Genomic DNA, 16,507 nt, shown 5'->3' on the forward strand with positions numbered 1-16,507 from the left:
TTCCACCTATTCCGTTCGATGGCACACGGCCTGGCAGATCAACATTTTCAATCCTTCGAAGAGTTGGAAAAATGGATTGCTTCATGGATAGTGTCAAAAGAGAACTCCATTTTTCGAGCCAAGATCCGAAAATTGCCGGAAAGATGGGAGAAAGTTGTCGCTAACACCGGACAATACTTTGAATAATACATCTGTAAGCACTTTTTAGCAATGAAGCTTTTAATTAAAAAGAAACGGCGGAAGCAAAGTTGTACACCTGATACACAAATGAACGTTGAAACCGGTTCAAAACAAAAAACTACAATAATAATAATACATAAAATTGTACTGGATGGCCGGAAATAGAAAGTGCACGAGCATGTCATAGTTGAGTAATATTCTGCAGTTAAAAAGGTCGCTGGATCTGAGATCCCGCACATACATATTTAGCCCTAAAAAGACGAACGCAAGCGCGCTTCGAACACATGTTTGGCTGGATCCATTATCACACGCCAGAGAACTGAATGATTACCCGACAATGGACTGAAGTCAAACCGAAAGGCTTGAGTACTTCAAAGAAAGCTCAATTAGTCGAAAACATAAAGATGTCGGTTTTCTGGGATTGTCATGGTATACTTTTGGAGGACTAGTTCAAAACACACCGCAAGTATTAATGTTCAATAATGGAGCAATTGAGGAACGCCATTACTTCTAATGGCGACTGGAAATTGAAGCTAGATCTCGAGCAAACTAATCGTCATACGGGATAATAACACCTTTTATTTGAATATAAGTTCGTTAAATAGACCAAGCAATATTTAAGAAATCGGTGTGAGCTCCATTCCGACGTTTTTGCATTTATTTCGGTGGAATCAGACAAGTAAACCACGTCTCCCGAAACAAAATCCTGGGGACGGGCAGTGAATACAATAAAACTGAAACGCTTTCTTTTCACATTCGAATATCGACAATCGTTTTCATTAATTAATTGATTGTGTCAATTGTGCCAGCTTTCGCATTGATAAATCTATCTGTGCATCAAAACTACAATACGACTTATTCACATCGAAAATATTTCAATAAGGCGGGCAAATGAGAGAAATAAACTATCGAAAAGTTCTTGAGAATCGATTTTAGCTTTTTATAAGAACCGAAATTCTTTCATGGTGAATGAAAAAAACTCTCTATAAATACTACTAATACATTTACAGACAATGAGACGCCCGACCGTTGAACTACACGAATAACATTATTACTAATACTGGCATTTCAGCCAGATAATATTGAATAGTTATCCGAGTTAAGGTTCATAGAAGTATCGGAAAGTTGAATGTCTTACATCTTGAACAAGTTCGAGTTCAGCTGAATACTGCAACGGGTTTAGTGTGCAGCAGATCGACCAATAAATCACAATATGTATAGGGCACAAGTCTTACAAGTCAATTATCGTATGTTTGAGCCCCGACATGAAAGGATTCTTAGTGTCAGTGGGATCGTTGCGCCTTGGGGTGGCAATTGTGAAGGGTAAGGGGGGGGGGGGGGGTGTTTCTTTTTATAAAAATATATTTTATATATTTCAAAATTTTATGATCTGTGGTAATATTTTTTTGTGACTCCTCACAATATTTCATAGAACTTGCCGCCCCTGGTTGCGCCAATCATTTAATGGTTCTGCACCTTATGAATCAGTTGCGAAGTCTGTTGAAACAAAAGGTTGAATTTCACAAAAGGAGTGTAACATCACGATTTTGTTTTTACACTGTTATAAATTTAATCATTAGCTTAACCATAAATTGTCAAGGTAACTTATGCAGTACTTTGTGCTAGTTGGACGAGGTTGTATAAGTGCTTTGCTAAAGTGATCGTACAATGCAAAGTAGAAGAGAACTCAAGAATTTATATTAAAACAACGGGAAGAACAAGATGACATCTGGATGAGAAGGGTTATTGATTCATTGAATTATAAGGCTACAAAGAGAGTTTTTAGATTTGAAATAATTTTCGAAAGTTGCTTTCGGTAGCGACAACATTAACGAACACCAAACAATTAAGGGTTAATTTACAATCTTATGAAAACGACCATTGTCGAGAAAAGCTTCAGCTGTCGTTGAGCGGATATTAAAAAAATATAACAGTTGTTTTGGTTCATTTGTAAGTAAAACCTTTAGTAAATAAAGGGACGCAACCGTATGAGAAGTCTTAGGAATTGCGGCGCTGTAAATTAGACATAGACAGATAAAAATATTTTGTAAACTAGTATCTATTTTCATGCACATATTTGGAGCAAGAAATTGAAAACAAAGTTACTCCATTGTTATTAGTACTTTAATATACTTCATAGCAAAACTAAGCATCAATTTAAATATGCAGCCTGATGCACTTAAAAAAAAATCATTCCAATTTAGTTTCATATCGATGATGGTTTTCAATCAAATTTTCGATTCTACCGATGTCTATTTCATAGTATTTTTCATTTCATAGTTTATTTTGCAGTGTAAATTTCATTTTCTTTTCTGTGTACAGCAAACGAAATAGAAATTTTTGATAAGGAAACAATTGAACCTCAACATAAAGGATGTATTGGGTGTACAAGCTAACAAAACTTGTAGCTCAGTGTGCATTCAATTTAAACGTGAAAGTCATTCAATATCATTCGCGTCGATCAAGAACGACGTGTACTGCAATTACTGGTATTCTGCAAGGAACTACTGATTACATATTTAACAAGCTTCTTCAGGCCCCGCGCGCAGGAATCATGGGAAGGATGGGGATTCGAAAGGTGGGGAAGGTGCAAAAATTTGAAAGAAAAGTTATTTGCACTTTTATATAAACTCATGGAACTTACTGTGGAAAAATCTTTCATGGGGGAGGGGGGTAGGGTTTTCAAACCCTCAATTCTACCACCCCCCCACCCCCCCTCTTGCGCGCGGGCCCTAGCTTCTTAATTATAGTTGATTACACTCGGAATCAATACGAACTTAACCGTTTAAAACACACTAGACTCATCAATTTCCTATGCTTTACCTTGGCTCCAAGGGCCGAGCGTTATATATCAATCAATTCAGATCGACGAACTGAGCAAATGTCTGTGTGTGTCTGTATGTGTGTAGAGAAAAAAGAGAATCTCAGATCTCAGAGATGGCTGCACCGAGTTTGTTGCTTAATTTTCAGTTTTTTTTTTAACAATATCTGTCACAATTTTCTTCGGAAACAAAATATGTTAACACGGTAATAGCTTTCCAAATAGCCATAGATTGTTTAAATCTGTCCATTTTCAACGGAGATATCGATATTTTTATGAAAGCGACTTTTCCCTCTATTCCAGCGGTAGGAATTTTTTTGCTTGGGAGTAAAGTGAAACACGATATTTTATACTGTTGTATGCAATTGTTTTGAAGCACCAAATATACTGTATACAGCATTCTTTTTTATGACATTTTGCCTTGGTTTGATTTCAGCACGTTCCATTTTTGGCAACATAATCGTTCGAGTATGACGTATGCTTTAGAAAGATGGCAGTATTTTCGTATTCAAAACAAATCCATAATTATATTGATTTAAACTACTTACAGCAATAATTGCTGGAAGAACAAAACACCCATATACCATTCGAATCAGTTCGTCGAGATCAGCATATGTGTGTGTGTAACTAAAAATTTCACTCAATTCTCTCTAATATGGCTTAACCGTTTTCAAATAGCTTCATATGAAAAGTCTTATGCTCCCATACAAGGATTCTGAATTTCATTTGGATTCGATTTCTGATTCCGGAACTAAAGAATGATATAAGCAATGAAAGTGAAGTTTTGTTCCTCATTTTTCTCGTAGACAGCTGAGACGAGTTTCTTCATCTAAGATGCAAATGAAAAATCTTAAGATCCCATAAAAACTTTTTGATTTTAAATCAAATCGGACTTTCGGTTTAAGAAATACAGCGTGACTAGTGTTAAAATGTTCATTTTACATAAATTAATCGGGTTTGCAAATTTTGATAGTCGATGTCCGAATAACTTATTTCAGTTTTCCCGGTATTCGGTTTTCGATCCCAGAAGGGACCCAAAATATTTTATTTGGAACGCACCATTGTTTTGCAAAGATGGCTACATAGCTACTGGTGTTCAAAAATTTTGAATCAAATGGACGGAACCACCCGCGATCCCATTTCAACCAGAATATTAGTTGATTTTCTGAATTCGATTGGTTAAAATTTGGTACAACTAATCGATTGTTGTTTTAACTAAACTGTCATTTTTGTTTTTCGATTAGCAGAAACGATGGTTGAAACAACTAATTTAACTGTTTGAAAAAAATGCTGTCAATTAGTGAGGACGCATACCTTTCAATTTCAACAAATATTTTAGTTGAAATAACTGGTGTTGTTATTGAAACAAAATTCTGTTAGTTGAAAATAAATCGGTTTTATTTGTTTGTTTGTTTTGAGATCAGTAAAGATCTAAATTCTAAAAAAATACTGGTTCGATCGGAAATGATTGATGTAGAAAAATGTTTTTAATCAGCAAAAGTGCCCGGAGGGGCGAGTAAATTAGCGAAATTATTAAGTTTACCTAAAATAATGTCTTCAAACGGTTGAACTAAAGTTATGCACTGATAATTTTAGTCAATTTATATGAGCTTGGGTGCATCAACCGCTGGGAATTGGAATTTTGCGACGGCAATTCAAACGCGTCATTCAATCGCAGCGCGTTCTGTGTGTTTGAAACCCTTCGCTCCTGTTACTTTTATAAATTAAATTCATGTCAAAAAGCGTTGTATTGCTAATGCATGAACATCATCATCGGTAACAAACAGCTGGAAGTAAAACAGTCTGCTGGAAGTAAATAATGATCGAATTTGAAGCATAAAATTTTTGCGCATACCTGAAAGATTACGAGATGATCATTCATTAACATGGATTTAACGAAAATGATTAAGTATAGACGAACGCATATACATTTGATTGATGATATTTGATTATTAGCAATCTTTTTAATTTCAATATCTCTCAGGGGTACAAATGTGTGTGAACTGTTTGATTTTTGCAACACCAAATCAGTAAACATTTTCTAATTTGTCACCAAATCTTTTTCATCTCAAACGAGGTTAACTTTATCACTGCTAGATAAACACTTGTTATCATACAATTCTCAAATCGAATGAACACAATTTCACCAAACGCTTTAACCATCGATGTTGTTTTCATTGACATTTTGAAGCGACACGAACAGATTTCAACTAAAAAAGTTGTTGATTTTGCATTACGATTATTGTTTTGTTTTCAACTGTCTCCGGCATTTGACAGCATTCAGAACAACATATTTTTCAACTACTTGAATATATGCAAATCAAAAACCATTTTGGTTGAATCAAAAAGAAATTAGTTAAATCAACTATCGCTAAAATCAAAAACTGCGATATCGCAATTTTATGATCGAAGGGTTCTCCGTGTGAAACGATTTACAAACCTTTAGGTGAATTTAACAGACTTCGGTTTCGCTGATTTCCGAACTCCGAACGCTTCTGGAAGTATCGAGAATAGAGAAGCTTAATCATTTTTTCTAAGAAGCTCAAAATGAATTTTTTAAACAACAATTAAAATTAAAGGAATCATGATCTCCTACAAAGTTAGCGAATTTTATTTGATTACGACTTCCGATTCTGGAATTACAGTGTGATGACTTTTTAAAGTTCAAATCGTCATAGAAAATGATGATACCAAAAAATCTTTAAAGTTATACTCAAACAATTTCAATTTAATCGCCATACTAATTCATGGACATTCGAATTATTTTGGGTTTTGCTGGTCTCTGAATACCGTTTCTGGAAGTACCATAAAAAAAGACAAAACTTTAAAGAGGAACTAACTTCTAAATCTAATGGAATGTTTGATCGATTGTCACACGTTTAGATTCAATGGAATACTGTTACGGTTTCATACAATTTTTATTTTTGATCTGACTTGCAGACTTACAGAGTAATGAGTGACTGAACCTTAAAACACCGGATAATAATTTAGCCAAAACTTATATAGATTGATAAAAAAGATACAGCCTCACTGCTAGGTGAATTAAGCCCTTTTTTCTAATAAAAATCATCAGAACTTTGGGTAGTTACCTCTGTTCACGAATTTCTTCAATATAATTCGTTAGTGAGTAAATGGCAAGTTATAAGATCGAATTGACATTTTTATGTGAGTTACTCGTAGCCAAACAGAAGAAGTCTTAATTTCACACCTTGATAATTTTCTGATATTCTGATATCCTGAAGCGGATTTATGATTGGTATATAAACGCAGACATTTAATTTTTATCAAAGCGACAACTTTAAATAAATTGATTCAAGCATTTTGATTTTGTTTCATACCTAATTTTTACTTACATACAGTGAGAGTGTAAGCTTCTGAAAGCTTTCCTGAAGCTTTATGGCGTGATGATAGTAGCGTTATGCCGCTTATTTCACACTCATTCACCACCAAAGCTTTGCACATAGCACCGTTTGCAACATTTTCTGTGCAATACAATAAATTTCAGGGCTTGATACACTACATCTTTCGACATTTGATCTACCATTCGTGTTGTCCTAACGAGTTTGAATAATATCTACTATAATTGTTGGTCTTGAGCGGTCTTGGTCCTGACAATTATGTTGCGACGGGACGATAAACTTTTATTGATTTAGATTAGTTAACACAAGCATATGTTAGTAGTTGGAGTTTGACAAAAGCACTTGCCTACTAAAGGAACTTTTCATCTCGCAGGACGCCTTCCGAACGAGCCCACCCCCGCACTCATCACCTGGAAGTTCATCCACCAGAAGGTACCATGGAGCCTTATCTTTCTGTTGGGCGGCGGTTTTGCACTAGCTGAAGGAGGTCGAGTTTCCGGAATGTCTGCTTTGCTAGGTCAATCACTGGCCGGATTGAAGACGTTACCACCCCTGCTGCTGCTGTTCGTCGTGTGCCTTACCGCGTCAACACTGACTGAATTCACCTCCAATGTAGCGATCTGCAATATAATGCTTCCGGTGCTGGCAGAAATGGTAAAAATAGTTCAAATCTTTTCAATGGTCACATATAATTTAATGTTTCCTTTTTTATTTCACTTTTTCCATCCCCACAGGCGCTTGCCATCGAAATGCATCCACTGTATCTGATGCTGCCGGCGGCATTATGTTGCAGCTTTGCCTTCCACATGCCCGTAGGAACACCGCCGAATGCCATCGTGGCCGGAGTAGGAAACATTCTAACCAAGGATATGGCTATTGCCGGTATTGGGCCCTCAATATTCACACTGTTCGTGGTCTGGGCCAGCTTTCCAACGTGGGGAGCTGTGGTGTATCCAGAACTGGCTACTTTCCCCGATTGGGCGCGACCAGTAAATGCGACGGTCCACTAGATCCCAATAGAGACTACAGAAAATGCATTGAAATTTATGAAATGTGGCTTTTTGTGAGACTTAAGCATTGAGTATGAACCAAAATTTGTGCCAAAAATGTCAGATTTTAGGTGCGCGTGTTTTCGGGATAGTTTTAATAGATGGGTGATTTAGAAAAATATTTGTGTGTTGAAACCGTCAGCATTTCAACCGATCGAATGCCCATTTTTACAAGTAAGCAATAACGAAGTGTGGTAATAGGATGTTCATAGGTTCAAACAAGTTCGAAGAGCGTAAGTTAAATATATAGTCATGGTGAATTGAGATCAACCTCTATGTATATACGCATATCGGTGCCGCTGATACTGCATTTAATGTTCTAGCATTCAATGGTATTCAGATAGTTTAGGGAAACATTTTATTAGGAAGTTGATGCCGGCTTCTGAAATTCTGAAGAACAATAAACTCGTTCTTATGATACAGATCATCATCTATTGAAAAGAGAGAGAAAAAAAAATAAGTCTTCCAGTGGTGAAAAATCAGTACTCAGAATCCTTAGCTTTTATCGAGACCAATCACGGATTCAACTAAATAACACAAATAGTTGATACGAAATGTACGAATAGCACAGGTTTTGTAGATTGTTGTATGTGCATCAATCTTGATGACAATTGTTAGTAGGACAATATTCGATGGAGATTTAACTTAGTGCAAAATATAAGAAAGATAATGTGAATGTATTATATACTGGTTTTAATTTAGAATATCACTTCCGAGCTTCTCGTTGACGTCACCTTCACATTATCGAATAACGGATGTTTTGTAATTTACGTCACTAATACCATTATATCTGCAGAACCAGAAGTAATAGCTTCGTCGTTGATGTTACTTATACCATTATATATCCGGTGCTCATTCGATCTTCAAACTTAATCAAATGGCTTTCAAACGAGACTTAACTTGTTGAAATCGTCCCCAAGAAAGTTTATCGGTTTTAAAAGACGAACGTTTTGTCAGTTACGCAACATATACCATTATTTCTCCGGAGCCAGAAGTTAAAGTCATTTGAACTTCAAACTCGATCAATGACCTAATAGTAGCTTTCAAACGAGCTTAGGCTTGTTGAGTTTAGTTTAACCATCCGCGAGAAAATTGGTCGATAAGAAAAAGATAGGTTTTGTCGTTTACGTCAAATTCACCATCATATCTCCGGAACCAGAGGTCACAGCCATTTGATCTTCGAACTTCATCAATGGCCCAATAGTATATTTAAAACGAGCCTAATTTTGTTGAAATTGGTTCTGCCATCTCTAAGAAATTTGAGCGGTAAAAAACAACGCGTTTTGTCAGTTACTGTACTTATATCATCATATCTCGGGAACCAGAAGTCAGAGCCATTTGATCTTCGAACTTGATGAATAGGTCCAAAACGAGCCTAGGTTTGTTAAAATCTACTCTGCGATTTGTCGGTTACGTCACTTATTCAATTATATCCCCGGAACCAGAATTGATGTCCATTTGATCTTTGAACTTAATGAATGCCCCAAGAGTAGCTGCAAACAAGCTAACCTAAGTTTGTTGAAATCGGTTCAGCTTTTTCCGAGAAAAATTGAACTGCTAAAAGAAATTTCTGGAAGAATCTCATCGAACTGAGTCTACTGGTAAGGGTCTTTGGAGCTGCAATCAAAAGTCAGTTGCCCAGAAAGTTTATTACCTTTGTATAGAAAATGTCAAAACAGTAAAACTGGTTCCAGTGAAGCACGATTATACCGTTCTATTGATAGGCAATCAAGGCTACACACTTAGAAAAAATGGAATTTACGCTTGACGTAAATTCAAGCATGCCGTAGTTTCTTCGGTGATGACACAATTTTACATCTATTAACATGTAAAAATAAATGTTTGTGTCTAAATCGGTGTAAACTTCAGCTATGTTGACTGTGAAAATAAAGAAAGGACTTATCTTTACATGCTTTGAGTTGTAAATTTAAGCGAACTACGCCGCTCCTTTTATGTGCATCTATAAAAACGTAAACTTTTTTTTTTGTCTAATTGTGTAGTACCTCTCTTAGGCCAGATAATATTACAGCTAGTGTTCTAAGATTCTGCCAATTTAGCAGCAGTTCTTCACAAACTTAGGTTCAAATGAAAGGTCCTGCGGTACCATATGGAATCCCTGAATTTTATTTGGATCCGACTTCCGGATCCGAAAATATAGGGTAAAATGTGTTAAAAATTTTATACCATAACTGAAAAGGGCGAAAAACCGTAAAAAATAAAATCGAGATCTCCTATTGATAGTTTTTATCAGCAAAAAGTCAAACAAATTGATTTCAATTATTCTTTCATGAATCGAAGAAAATTATTTTGAAGAATTAATACCACAGTACTATATATGATAGTATGATTAATATGCGAAAGGCATCATTACACCACTAAGTAGATTAAAACAGTTTTTTTTAATTCCAGCTCATTAAAAATGAATTAAAATACCTCGGCAACTATCTTGGGATTACGTTTCTCAGCGTCTATTTTCATTCATTGTAAGCAGTACATACCCAAACGTTCAAATATCTGTTATCAGATATGAATCAGGATACAAATGCTGAGTCCGATAAATGTTATTTACAAGGAATTTTTAGCAGATGAAATTAATCATGCTATTGTTATTGCTATACTATGCAAGCTTGGTTTCGGCTCCAACGGATTTGAAAACCTCATGCGATCGACGCCCAGCCACCAGAATCGTTATCAGTTCAATTTTGTGCTCCGTCAGAAATCTCACAAGGAAGCCATCTAGAAACACTGACATTTTTGCTATGCTTTAGCGTTTTGAGTTATACATACTCTGAATTGACTACTGCTTCCATTTGCTGATAATCTTAAGACTTACAACATAGTCCTAAAATGGTGTCGTATACCTGCCACACCAACTGCTTATTGTGGCTAACTAATGTACAAGTACTCAAACGATTAAAAATACTTACAAATGTATAATCATTAAATTCACGCGATTAAAATATATTATTCGATCTAATTACTGCATTGGAGGTACTTTGATTGAAAAGACGCCATTTGTTGAATATCTTGGCATTTTCGTAACATTTGAACAATATTTCAGCAAATATTTGTAATGCGTCATGGGAAATGTCGATGCAGCCCGCCTGGGTATGATTCCCAACCCCGCACATAGGATCAGAAAGTTTTTCTGGCCCGAGGAGGCGAATGACCTTAAGGTTAAAACTTCTATAATTGAAAAAAAGTTTGCGAATTTTTGCATCTTTGAATTTAAAGAAACTCATTTGACAATGACAATGACATCCGAAACTAACTATCAGATGAAACATCAAAAAGACTCATGAATACGTTTTTATATAACGTTCATCGGATTCAATTACCGAGGATTTCAACGGCTCAATTCGACGATTGTAAGATCGCTGGCAATTAAAACCAACGATTTTAAATAATTGATATAAAAGTTTAATCCGTAAATTTTCACCTTTTCGTCACAACAAAAATTATATAGTAAATAAATAAAGCTTGCTTCATTTAGAATCGGAACAAACTTTTGCTCATATTGTGGCGCTCCTGGTAAACGGATTTGGAAGTTCTTGGCGTCCACGTGTCGGGAATTTTGTCAGCTTCACGTATGATTTTTGACATTCCGCAAATCGACTGTACTTTGTAAACAATCAACATGGAAGCCGAAAAAAGGGAAACAATTGTGCACAGTTATTTGGAAAATCCACTGTGGTCTGCATCTTGGCTAACTAAACAGCTGAAATTGCCCAGAATTACCGTATGGCGCGATATCAAACGATATAAGGAAACATTGACGACGATTCGGAGCCAATCGTCAAAGTGGAACTGTCGACCGGAAACTGCCTGGTAAGATTTTGAAGACGATTAAGAGGAATCCTAATCTGTCGGACCGTGATTTGGCCAGAAAATCCGGTGATGCCCATAGTACCGTGAGAAGAACTCGACTCCGGGAAGGAATCAAGTCGTATCGAGCTAGCAAACAGCCAAATCGGACCATAAAACAGAATAGTGTGATCAAAATTCGTGCTCGGAAACTACCAACCAACCAACTGCTGATCAAGTTCGACAGGTGTCTTCTGATGGACGATGAAACCTATGTCAATGCTGACTTCGGGCGAATCCCTGACGAAAATTTTACTTGGCAACGGCTCGGGGGAATGTTCCAGCCAAATTTAAATATGTTTTTGCCGATAAATTTGCAAGAAAATTTATGATACTAAAAAGAGTGTCTCCAAAAACTACTATACTAAAAAGAGTGTCTCCAAAAACGAATTTGCCGTTCATTCGATCCCACTACTATCCCGTAATGTTTTGGCCAGATTTGGCAAGCTGTCATTACAGCAAAGTCGTTCAAGAATGGTATGCAGAGAAAGGGGTCCAGTTTGTTTCGAAACCGAAATACTGGGCAATCATGAAGAGAAGATTCAAGGCAAAGGGAAAGGTTGTCAAAGACATCAATCAGATGACGACCTGGTGGAATAAGATAGCTAAAACGATGGACGAAGAAGGTGTGAGCCGCCTAATGAGCCGTGTTACAGGAAAAATCCGAGAACTCCTTCGAAACCGTGACGAATAATTTTATCCTTATTTTTTCTTAAAAGTATGAAGAAAGCGCTACATTTGTATAAAAAAAGATCTTGAATTCAATAATAAATAACTGAAATACAGGCAATTGTCTTTGTTCCAATTCTATCTGAAGCCAGTTTTACAAACGTTTTGTATTTTTAAACCAGTAATCGATTGGAGTTCGCATTTATTCCTAATTGATTTATTCAAAGTCATTACTTCAGAGTTTTCTACAAATCCAAGTATTTTACTTGTTTCTGATTAGGTATCATACCGTAGGTATTCTACGTAGAAAACGTGGAGCAAACTTGACAGAGTTGACAGGGCAAACTCGATTTAGTTTTCGCAAGCCACTCGATTCATTCCATCAGCTAAAACCATTGGTTAGAATGAGATTCGCCTTCTCTGTTGAATTGAAAAATTGAAAATAACGTTATTTTCAAAATTTTATTGCGATTATTATAGGTGTTTCAGGCTTCTTGTATAACAGGTATTCGATGAAACGTGATATAGATTCATCTCATTGAAGTGAGAATGTAAGCTCTAGTTAGATTGTTGATCGAATAATCAGCGAAATAGCGTCATGCAACATTTACGCGGCGGTTAACACACAAGGGCGGTGATTAATTGATGATCGACCTAGCGCCTACTTCGGCCTCGGTCTCGGTCGGTAGTAGAGATTATAAGTCACTGAACTCGTAACCCAGTTATCGTATGATCGAGTCTCTACGAGTCTAGACGAGAATTGAACACGTAGCTAGCTCCTATCCGGGGAAATCGTTTTCCTATTAAACTACCCTGCATGTGAAGCACACGCAGAAACAGCCCAATTGTACAGAAGAACCGAGCACGTACACCTGTGCTCGGGCGTCACGCAGTTCAATTATAGTCATATCTCTATGGCCAGCAATTACTACACGCCGCATCGCAAGTCTATTCCACTCTTTGATTTACCGTCAGACATTTGATATTTTTGTTTTGTCTTTCTTCGCTGCCTTTGAGGTTTTCATTTCATCGTTGTATTTGCATGCCATTTTTTCAATCTGTTTTCTTCGTTACATCTTTTTAAACAAATCGTCTTAAGCCGTTAAACTGCTCAGAACATTGAGCCAGTCTGGTGGCTTGGTGTACCGTTACAGTGTACTGTGCATGGTCGGTGAAATTCTAAATATGTATATTCGCTGCATTCATAAACATTTATATCGGTTAAATCTTCACTATTTCATTCACATTGGAAATTGTTGTATAGTTCATACTTTTGAAACAAAAGTAATACACATAATTGAGTGTACTATTATGGCATGATCTGAATCTTATTGTAAAGTTCAACATTTTGCTCGAATCCCAATAAAATTTGCTCATATAGAAAGGTAATGCAATCACCGGAAAAATCGACCTGCATAAATTGGTCCGGAGAGCAAAGTGTCATATACCATTCGACTCAATTCGCTGAGTTGAGAAATGTCTGTGCGTGTGTATGTCTAATAATTTCACTCATTTTGCGCAGAGATAGCTGTATCGATTTTATGTTCGAATGAAAGGTCTTATGGTTCCATAAGTTGCAATTGAATTTTATTTAGATCCGACCTCCGGTTCCGGAGTTACAGAATGCAAGCTGTTAATAATTATAAACCGTCTTCAAAACGGAACTTACTTGATTCTCTCAGTGTCGACAAAACCATTTCTAACAAATTTACGATCAAATGAAAGGTCTTATGGTTCCATAGGTTGCTATTTAAATTACAAATTAAAAAGTTTATGTTGTTTATTCTTAAATAAACTATTTAGTTGTTATTCAAATTTCAAATATTTTTTTGAAAGAATCCTCCAGTCATATTTATGAAATTGTGAAATGAAAACTTCAAATTCTAACTTTGAATACTTTTGTAGATAACAGCAATTTCAATAACCTATGTAAATTTTCAATCTGATTTACTCTACAAATATGAAATTCACCCATGGCAAGTTTCCGTTGACAAAATATGAGCAGGATTGCTCTGCTTTTGATTTACAGTGTAGACTCGTCCAACCATTAGAGAATCACTACACAGCTTTGTCGGATAGAAAACTTTTGAGAAAATAAACATTGAAAGATTTGCCGAGCGTGTGTCCTAACGTTCAACGAAGAGGAAAGATTCTTTGATTCTCTCATACATTTCTTCGAAACTGTATATTCTTCACTCTCTAAAATTTTGGTATCGCATTTAGAACAACAAACCAAAGATAATCAGGGCGTTATTATAGGGGATATCTTCGTCAACTTGTCACCCGGCCGAATAAGCCCACCCGTTGCTTATTTTCATGAATTCATTCAAATTCCACATCAATTTTTTTTGTAAATGTGCTTTTGGACAACTAAAAATCGAGGAGTTCAACACAGTGATAAGAACGTTATCAATGAAGGTAGATTGTTTTGACGTCCGCATTCTCTTTTTTTTGTATCGTTTATGTATACCCGGCTTTAACCTAATTTTGGTCGTTCGCCGGGACCGCATTCTCGTTTTCAATTCTAGAAAATAAAATCGATGACGATCAGATTCATTCACAATCATTGATTCTACCCTTTCCTGAAATCCTTATACGATTGACGACTTTTTATCTCCAATATCAACTGAATTTAGTTATAATCATTAAGAAATGTTTTTTTTTCAGTTCGCTCTCACATCTTATCTAAGTCAGTCGATAAAACAAAACCGCTTACATCGGGACGAAAGAAACCAAGTACAGTATTGTGTAGTGAACAATAGAACGACCTTGAAAATGAGTGAACCAAACGAACAAAAGCTACCGCCGGTACGAAATAATACAATTATTGTTGACTTCAAGACTTCAAATTCGACCTTCGATACGAGAACTTGAAGATTTGCTTAAGGAGAACATGCATCTTGACATTAAACGTGTGCATTTACTTCAATGCAATAAGACCAATAATGTTGTTTACATCCAGTTTTATAAAGAGTTTGATGCAATTCAATTCGCAAAAGACAATAATAATGTGCATTGTGTGGAGTACGAGAACATTAAGTACAACATCCCAGTATATATGGAAGATAGTGCTATAGAAGTGCGTGTGCATGATCTTCCCTCAAGCGTCATCGATCCTTATATTCGTAAAACTATGTCCCAATACGGAGAGATTCTCTCTATTGAAAAAGAAAAGTGGAAGAACTTATTCCCCGGTATTCTAAATGGCGTACGTTTGTTATGCATGCGCTTGAAAAGGCCTATACCTTCTTATGTAACTTTCGGTTAGGATACAAGAATCCCGTGCAAATCACCTATGACAATCAGATGAATACATGTCAATATTGTCAAAAAGCTGTTCATTACGGTAAGCCATGTGATAAGCTGGATAAGGAGACAACCACACCAAAGGACAACGGTGCTTTCTTCACACCAACCTCAAGCAACCCCAGTACACCTGTGACAGTCACCAACAGCAGGGAAGTATCCCCTTCAACGAAACCATCCAACGTAACCCCTATAGAACAAAGTACACCGGCTGCAGTTAACAGCTTACCATCCAACCAACCAGAAACTGCAAACAATGTACAACAAGGCGTATCTACAGCAACTAGCAACGAAATCAACAGCAACACCACGGCACGTGAAGCTTGTACGCCATTGGACCTGAATAAAAATATCTTTTATATAAAAAAAAGAAATGATTTGTAAGGAAAAATCTTAATCCAACTTTTGGTCGGGAAATACGAAATGTACAAACTACAGTGAATCGATTCAATAGAAGACTGCATATATTTTGGTTGAATTTTACTTATAATACTATGTGATATTAGATGTAATGATTCAGTATATACGTATGTGCAACTTATTTATATTAAATCTGGAAGGCCGCATCAAGATAACTTTAACATATTTAATCTAAATCTTTGTTTTATTCTTGCTAGTCTGAAATACCAAAGCAAATGAAAGCAAACATTAGACCAAAATATTTTCCTTGATCAGACCATGCCAATTGGGTTACATGATTATGGTTTAGTTCAATAATAGTAGCTATGTGGTTATGCTGAAAGATGTGCATTGCGTTTTTGCACATATAATGAAAAATAAGTATCTATGATCATCTTTATAACACAACCTTGAACTGAATCCATTTACGAGCCACCGTTTCGCTTGTGAATGAAGATTCCAGATTTTACATAATTCCGTCAACAAATCAATCCATTTTTAAGCGTACAATATTGCAGTAATGATTTCGAATCAAGTTGAATAGTTCTAAATTGGCTGATTGATGCTAGGTACCGGAAAATTGAAATTCTTGAACTGCTGATTGGTATTCAATATACTCAAGCGAAGACGGTATGCAGCTGACGGTAAATAGCATCCACACATCGTATACAGTGCAAAAGCGAATTTTCAGCGAGCGAGTGGATGTAACTCAGTTTTGTCATCCACTCTCTAGACAAGCTAGCTATTTCGTTCGCAAGCAGTTACCGACTAAAGCGAAAATTGAGATACAATACATAATTATATATTCTATTTTGTGCGAAGGCTCGGATCGATACATTTTGCATGCATAACATAAATCC

The 16,507-nt window shown here is 36.2% G+C and overlaps 1 protein-coding gene across 2 annotated transcripts in view; it reads left to right on the forward strand.

Moving 5' to 3' along the window:
- The window catches only part of LOC131434581 (protein I'm not dead yet-like), a 53,243-nt gene extending 45,154 nt beyond the window's left edge, over positions 1–8,089 (forward strand). For both annotated transcript variants that reach the window (XM_058601424.1, XM_058601425.1), the window contains exons 8-9: positions 6,734–7,014; positions 7,095–8,089. In XM_058601424.1, coding sequence (XP_058457407.1) covers positions 6,734–7,014; positions 7,095–7,370 — 557 coding nt within the window. In that variant the 3' untranslated portion in view covers positions 7,371–8,089. The remainder of the gene's footprint in view (positions 1–6,733; positions 7,015–7,094) is intronic.
- Positions 8,090–16,507: the final 8,418 nt, after the last annotated feature.

Source organism: Malaya genurostris, chromosome 3 (assembly GCF_030247185.1).
Source record: "Malaya genurostris strain Urasoe2022 chromosome 3, Malgen_1.1, whole genome shotgun sequence".
In the NCBI taxonomy this organism is placed as follows: Eukaryota; Metazoa; Arthropoda; class Insecta; order Diptera; family Culicidae; genus Malaya; species Malaya genurostris.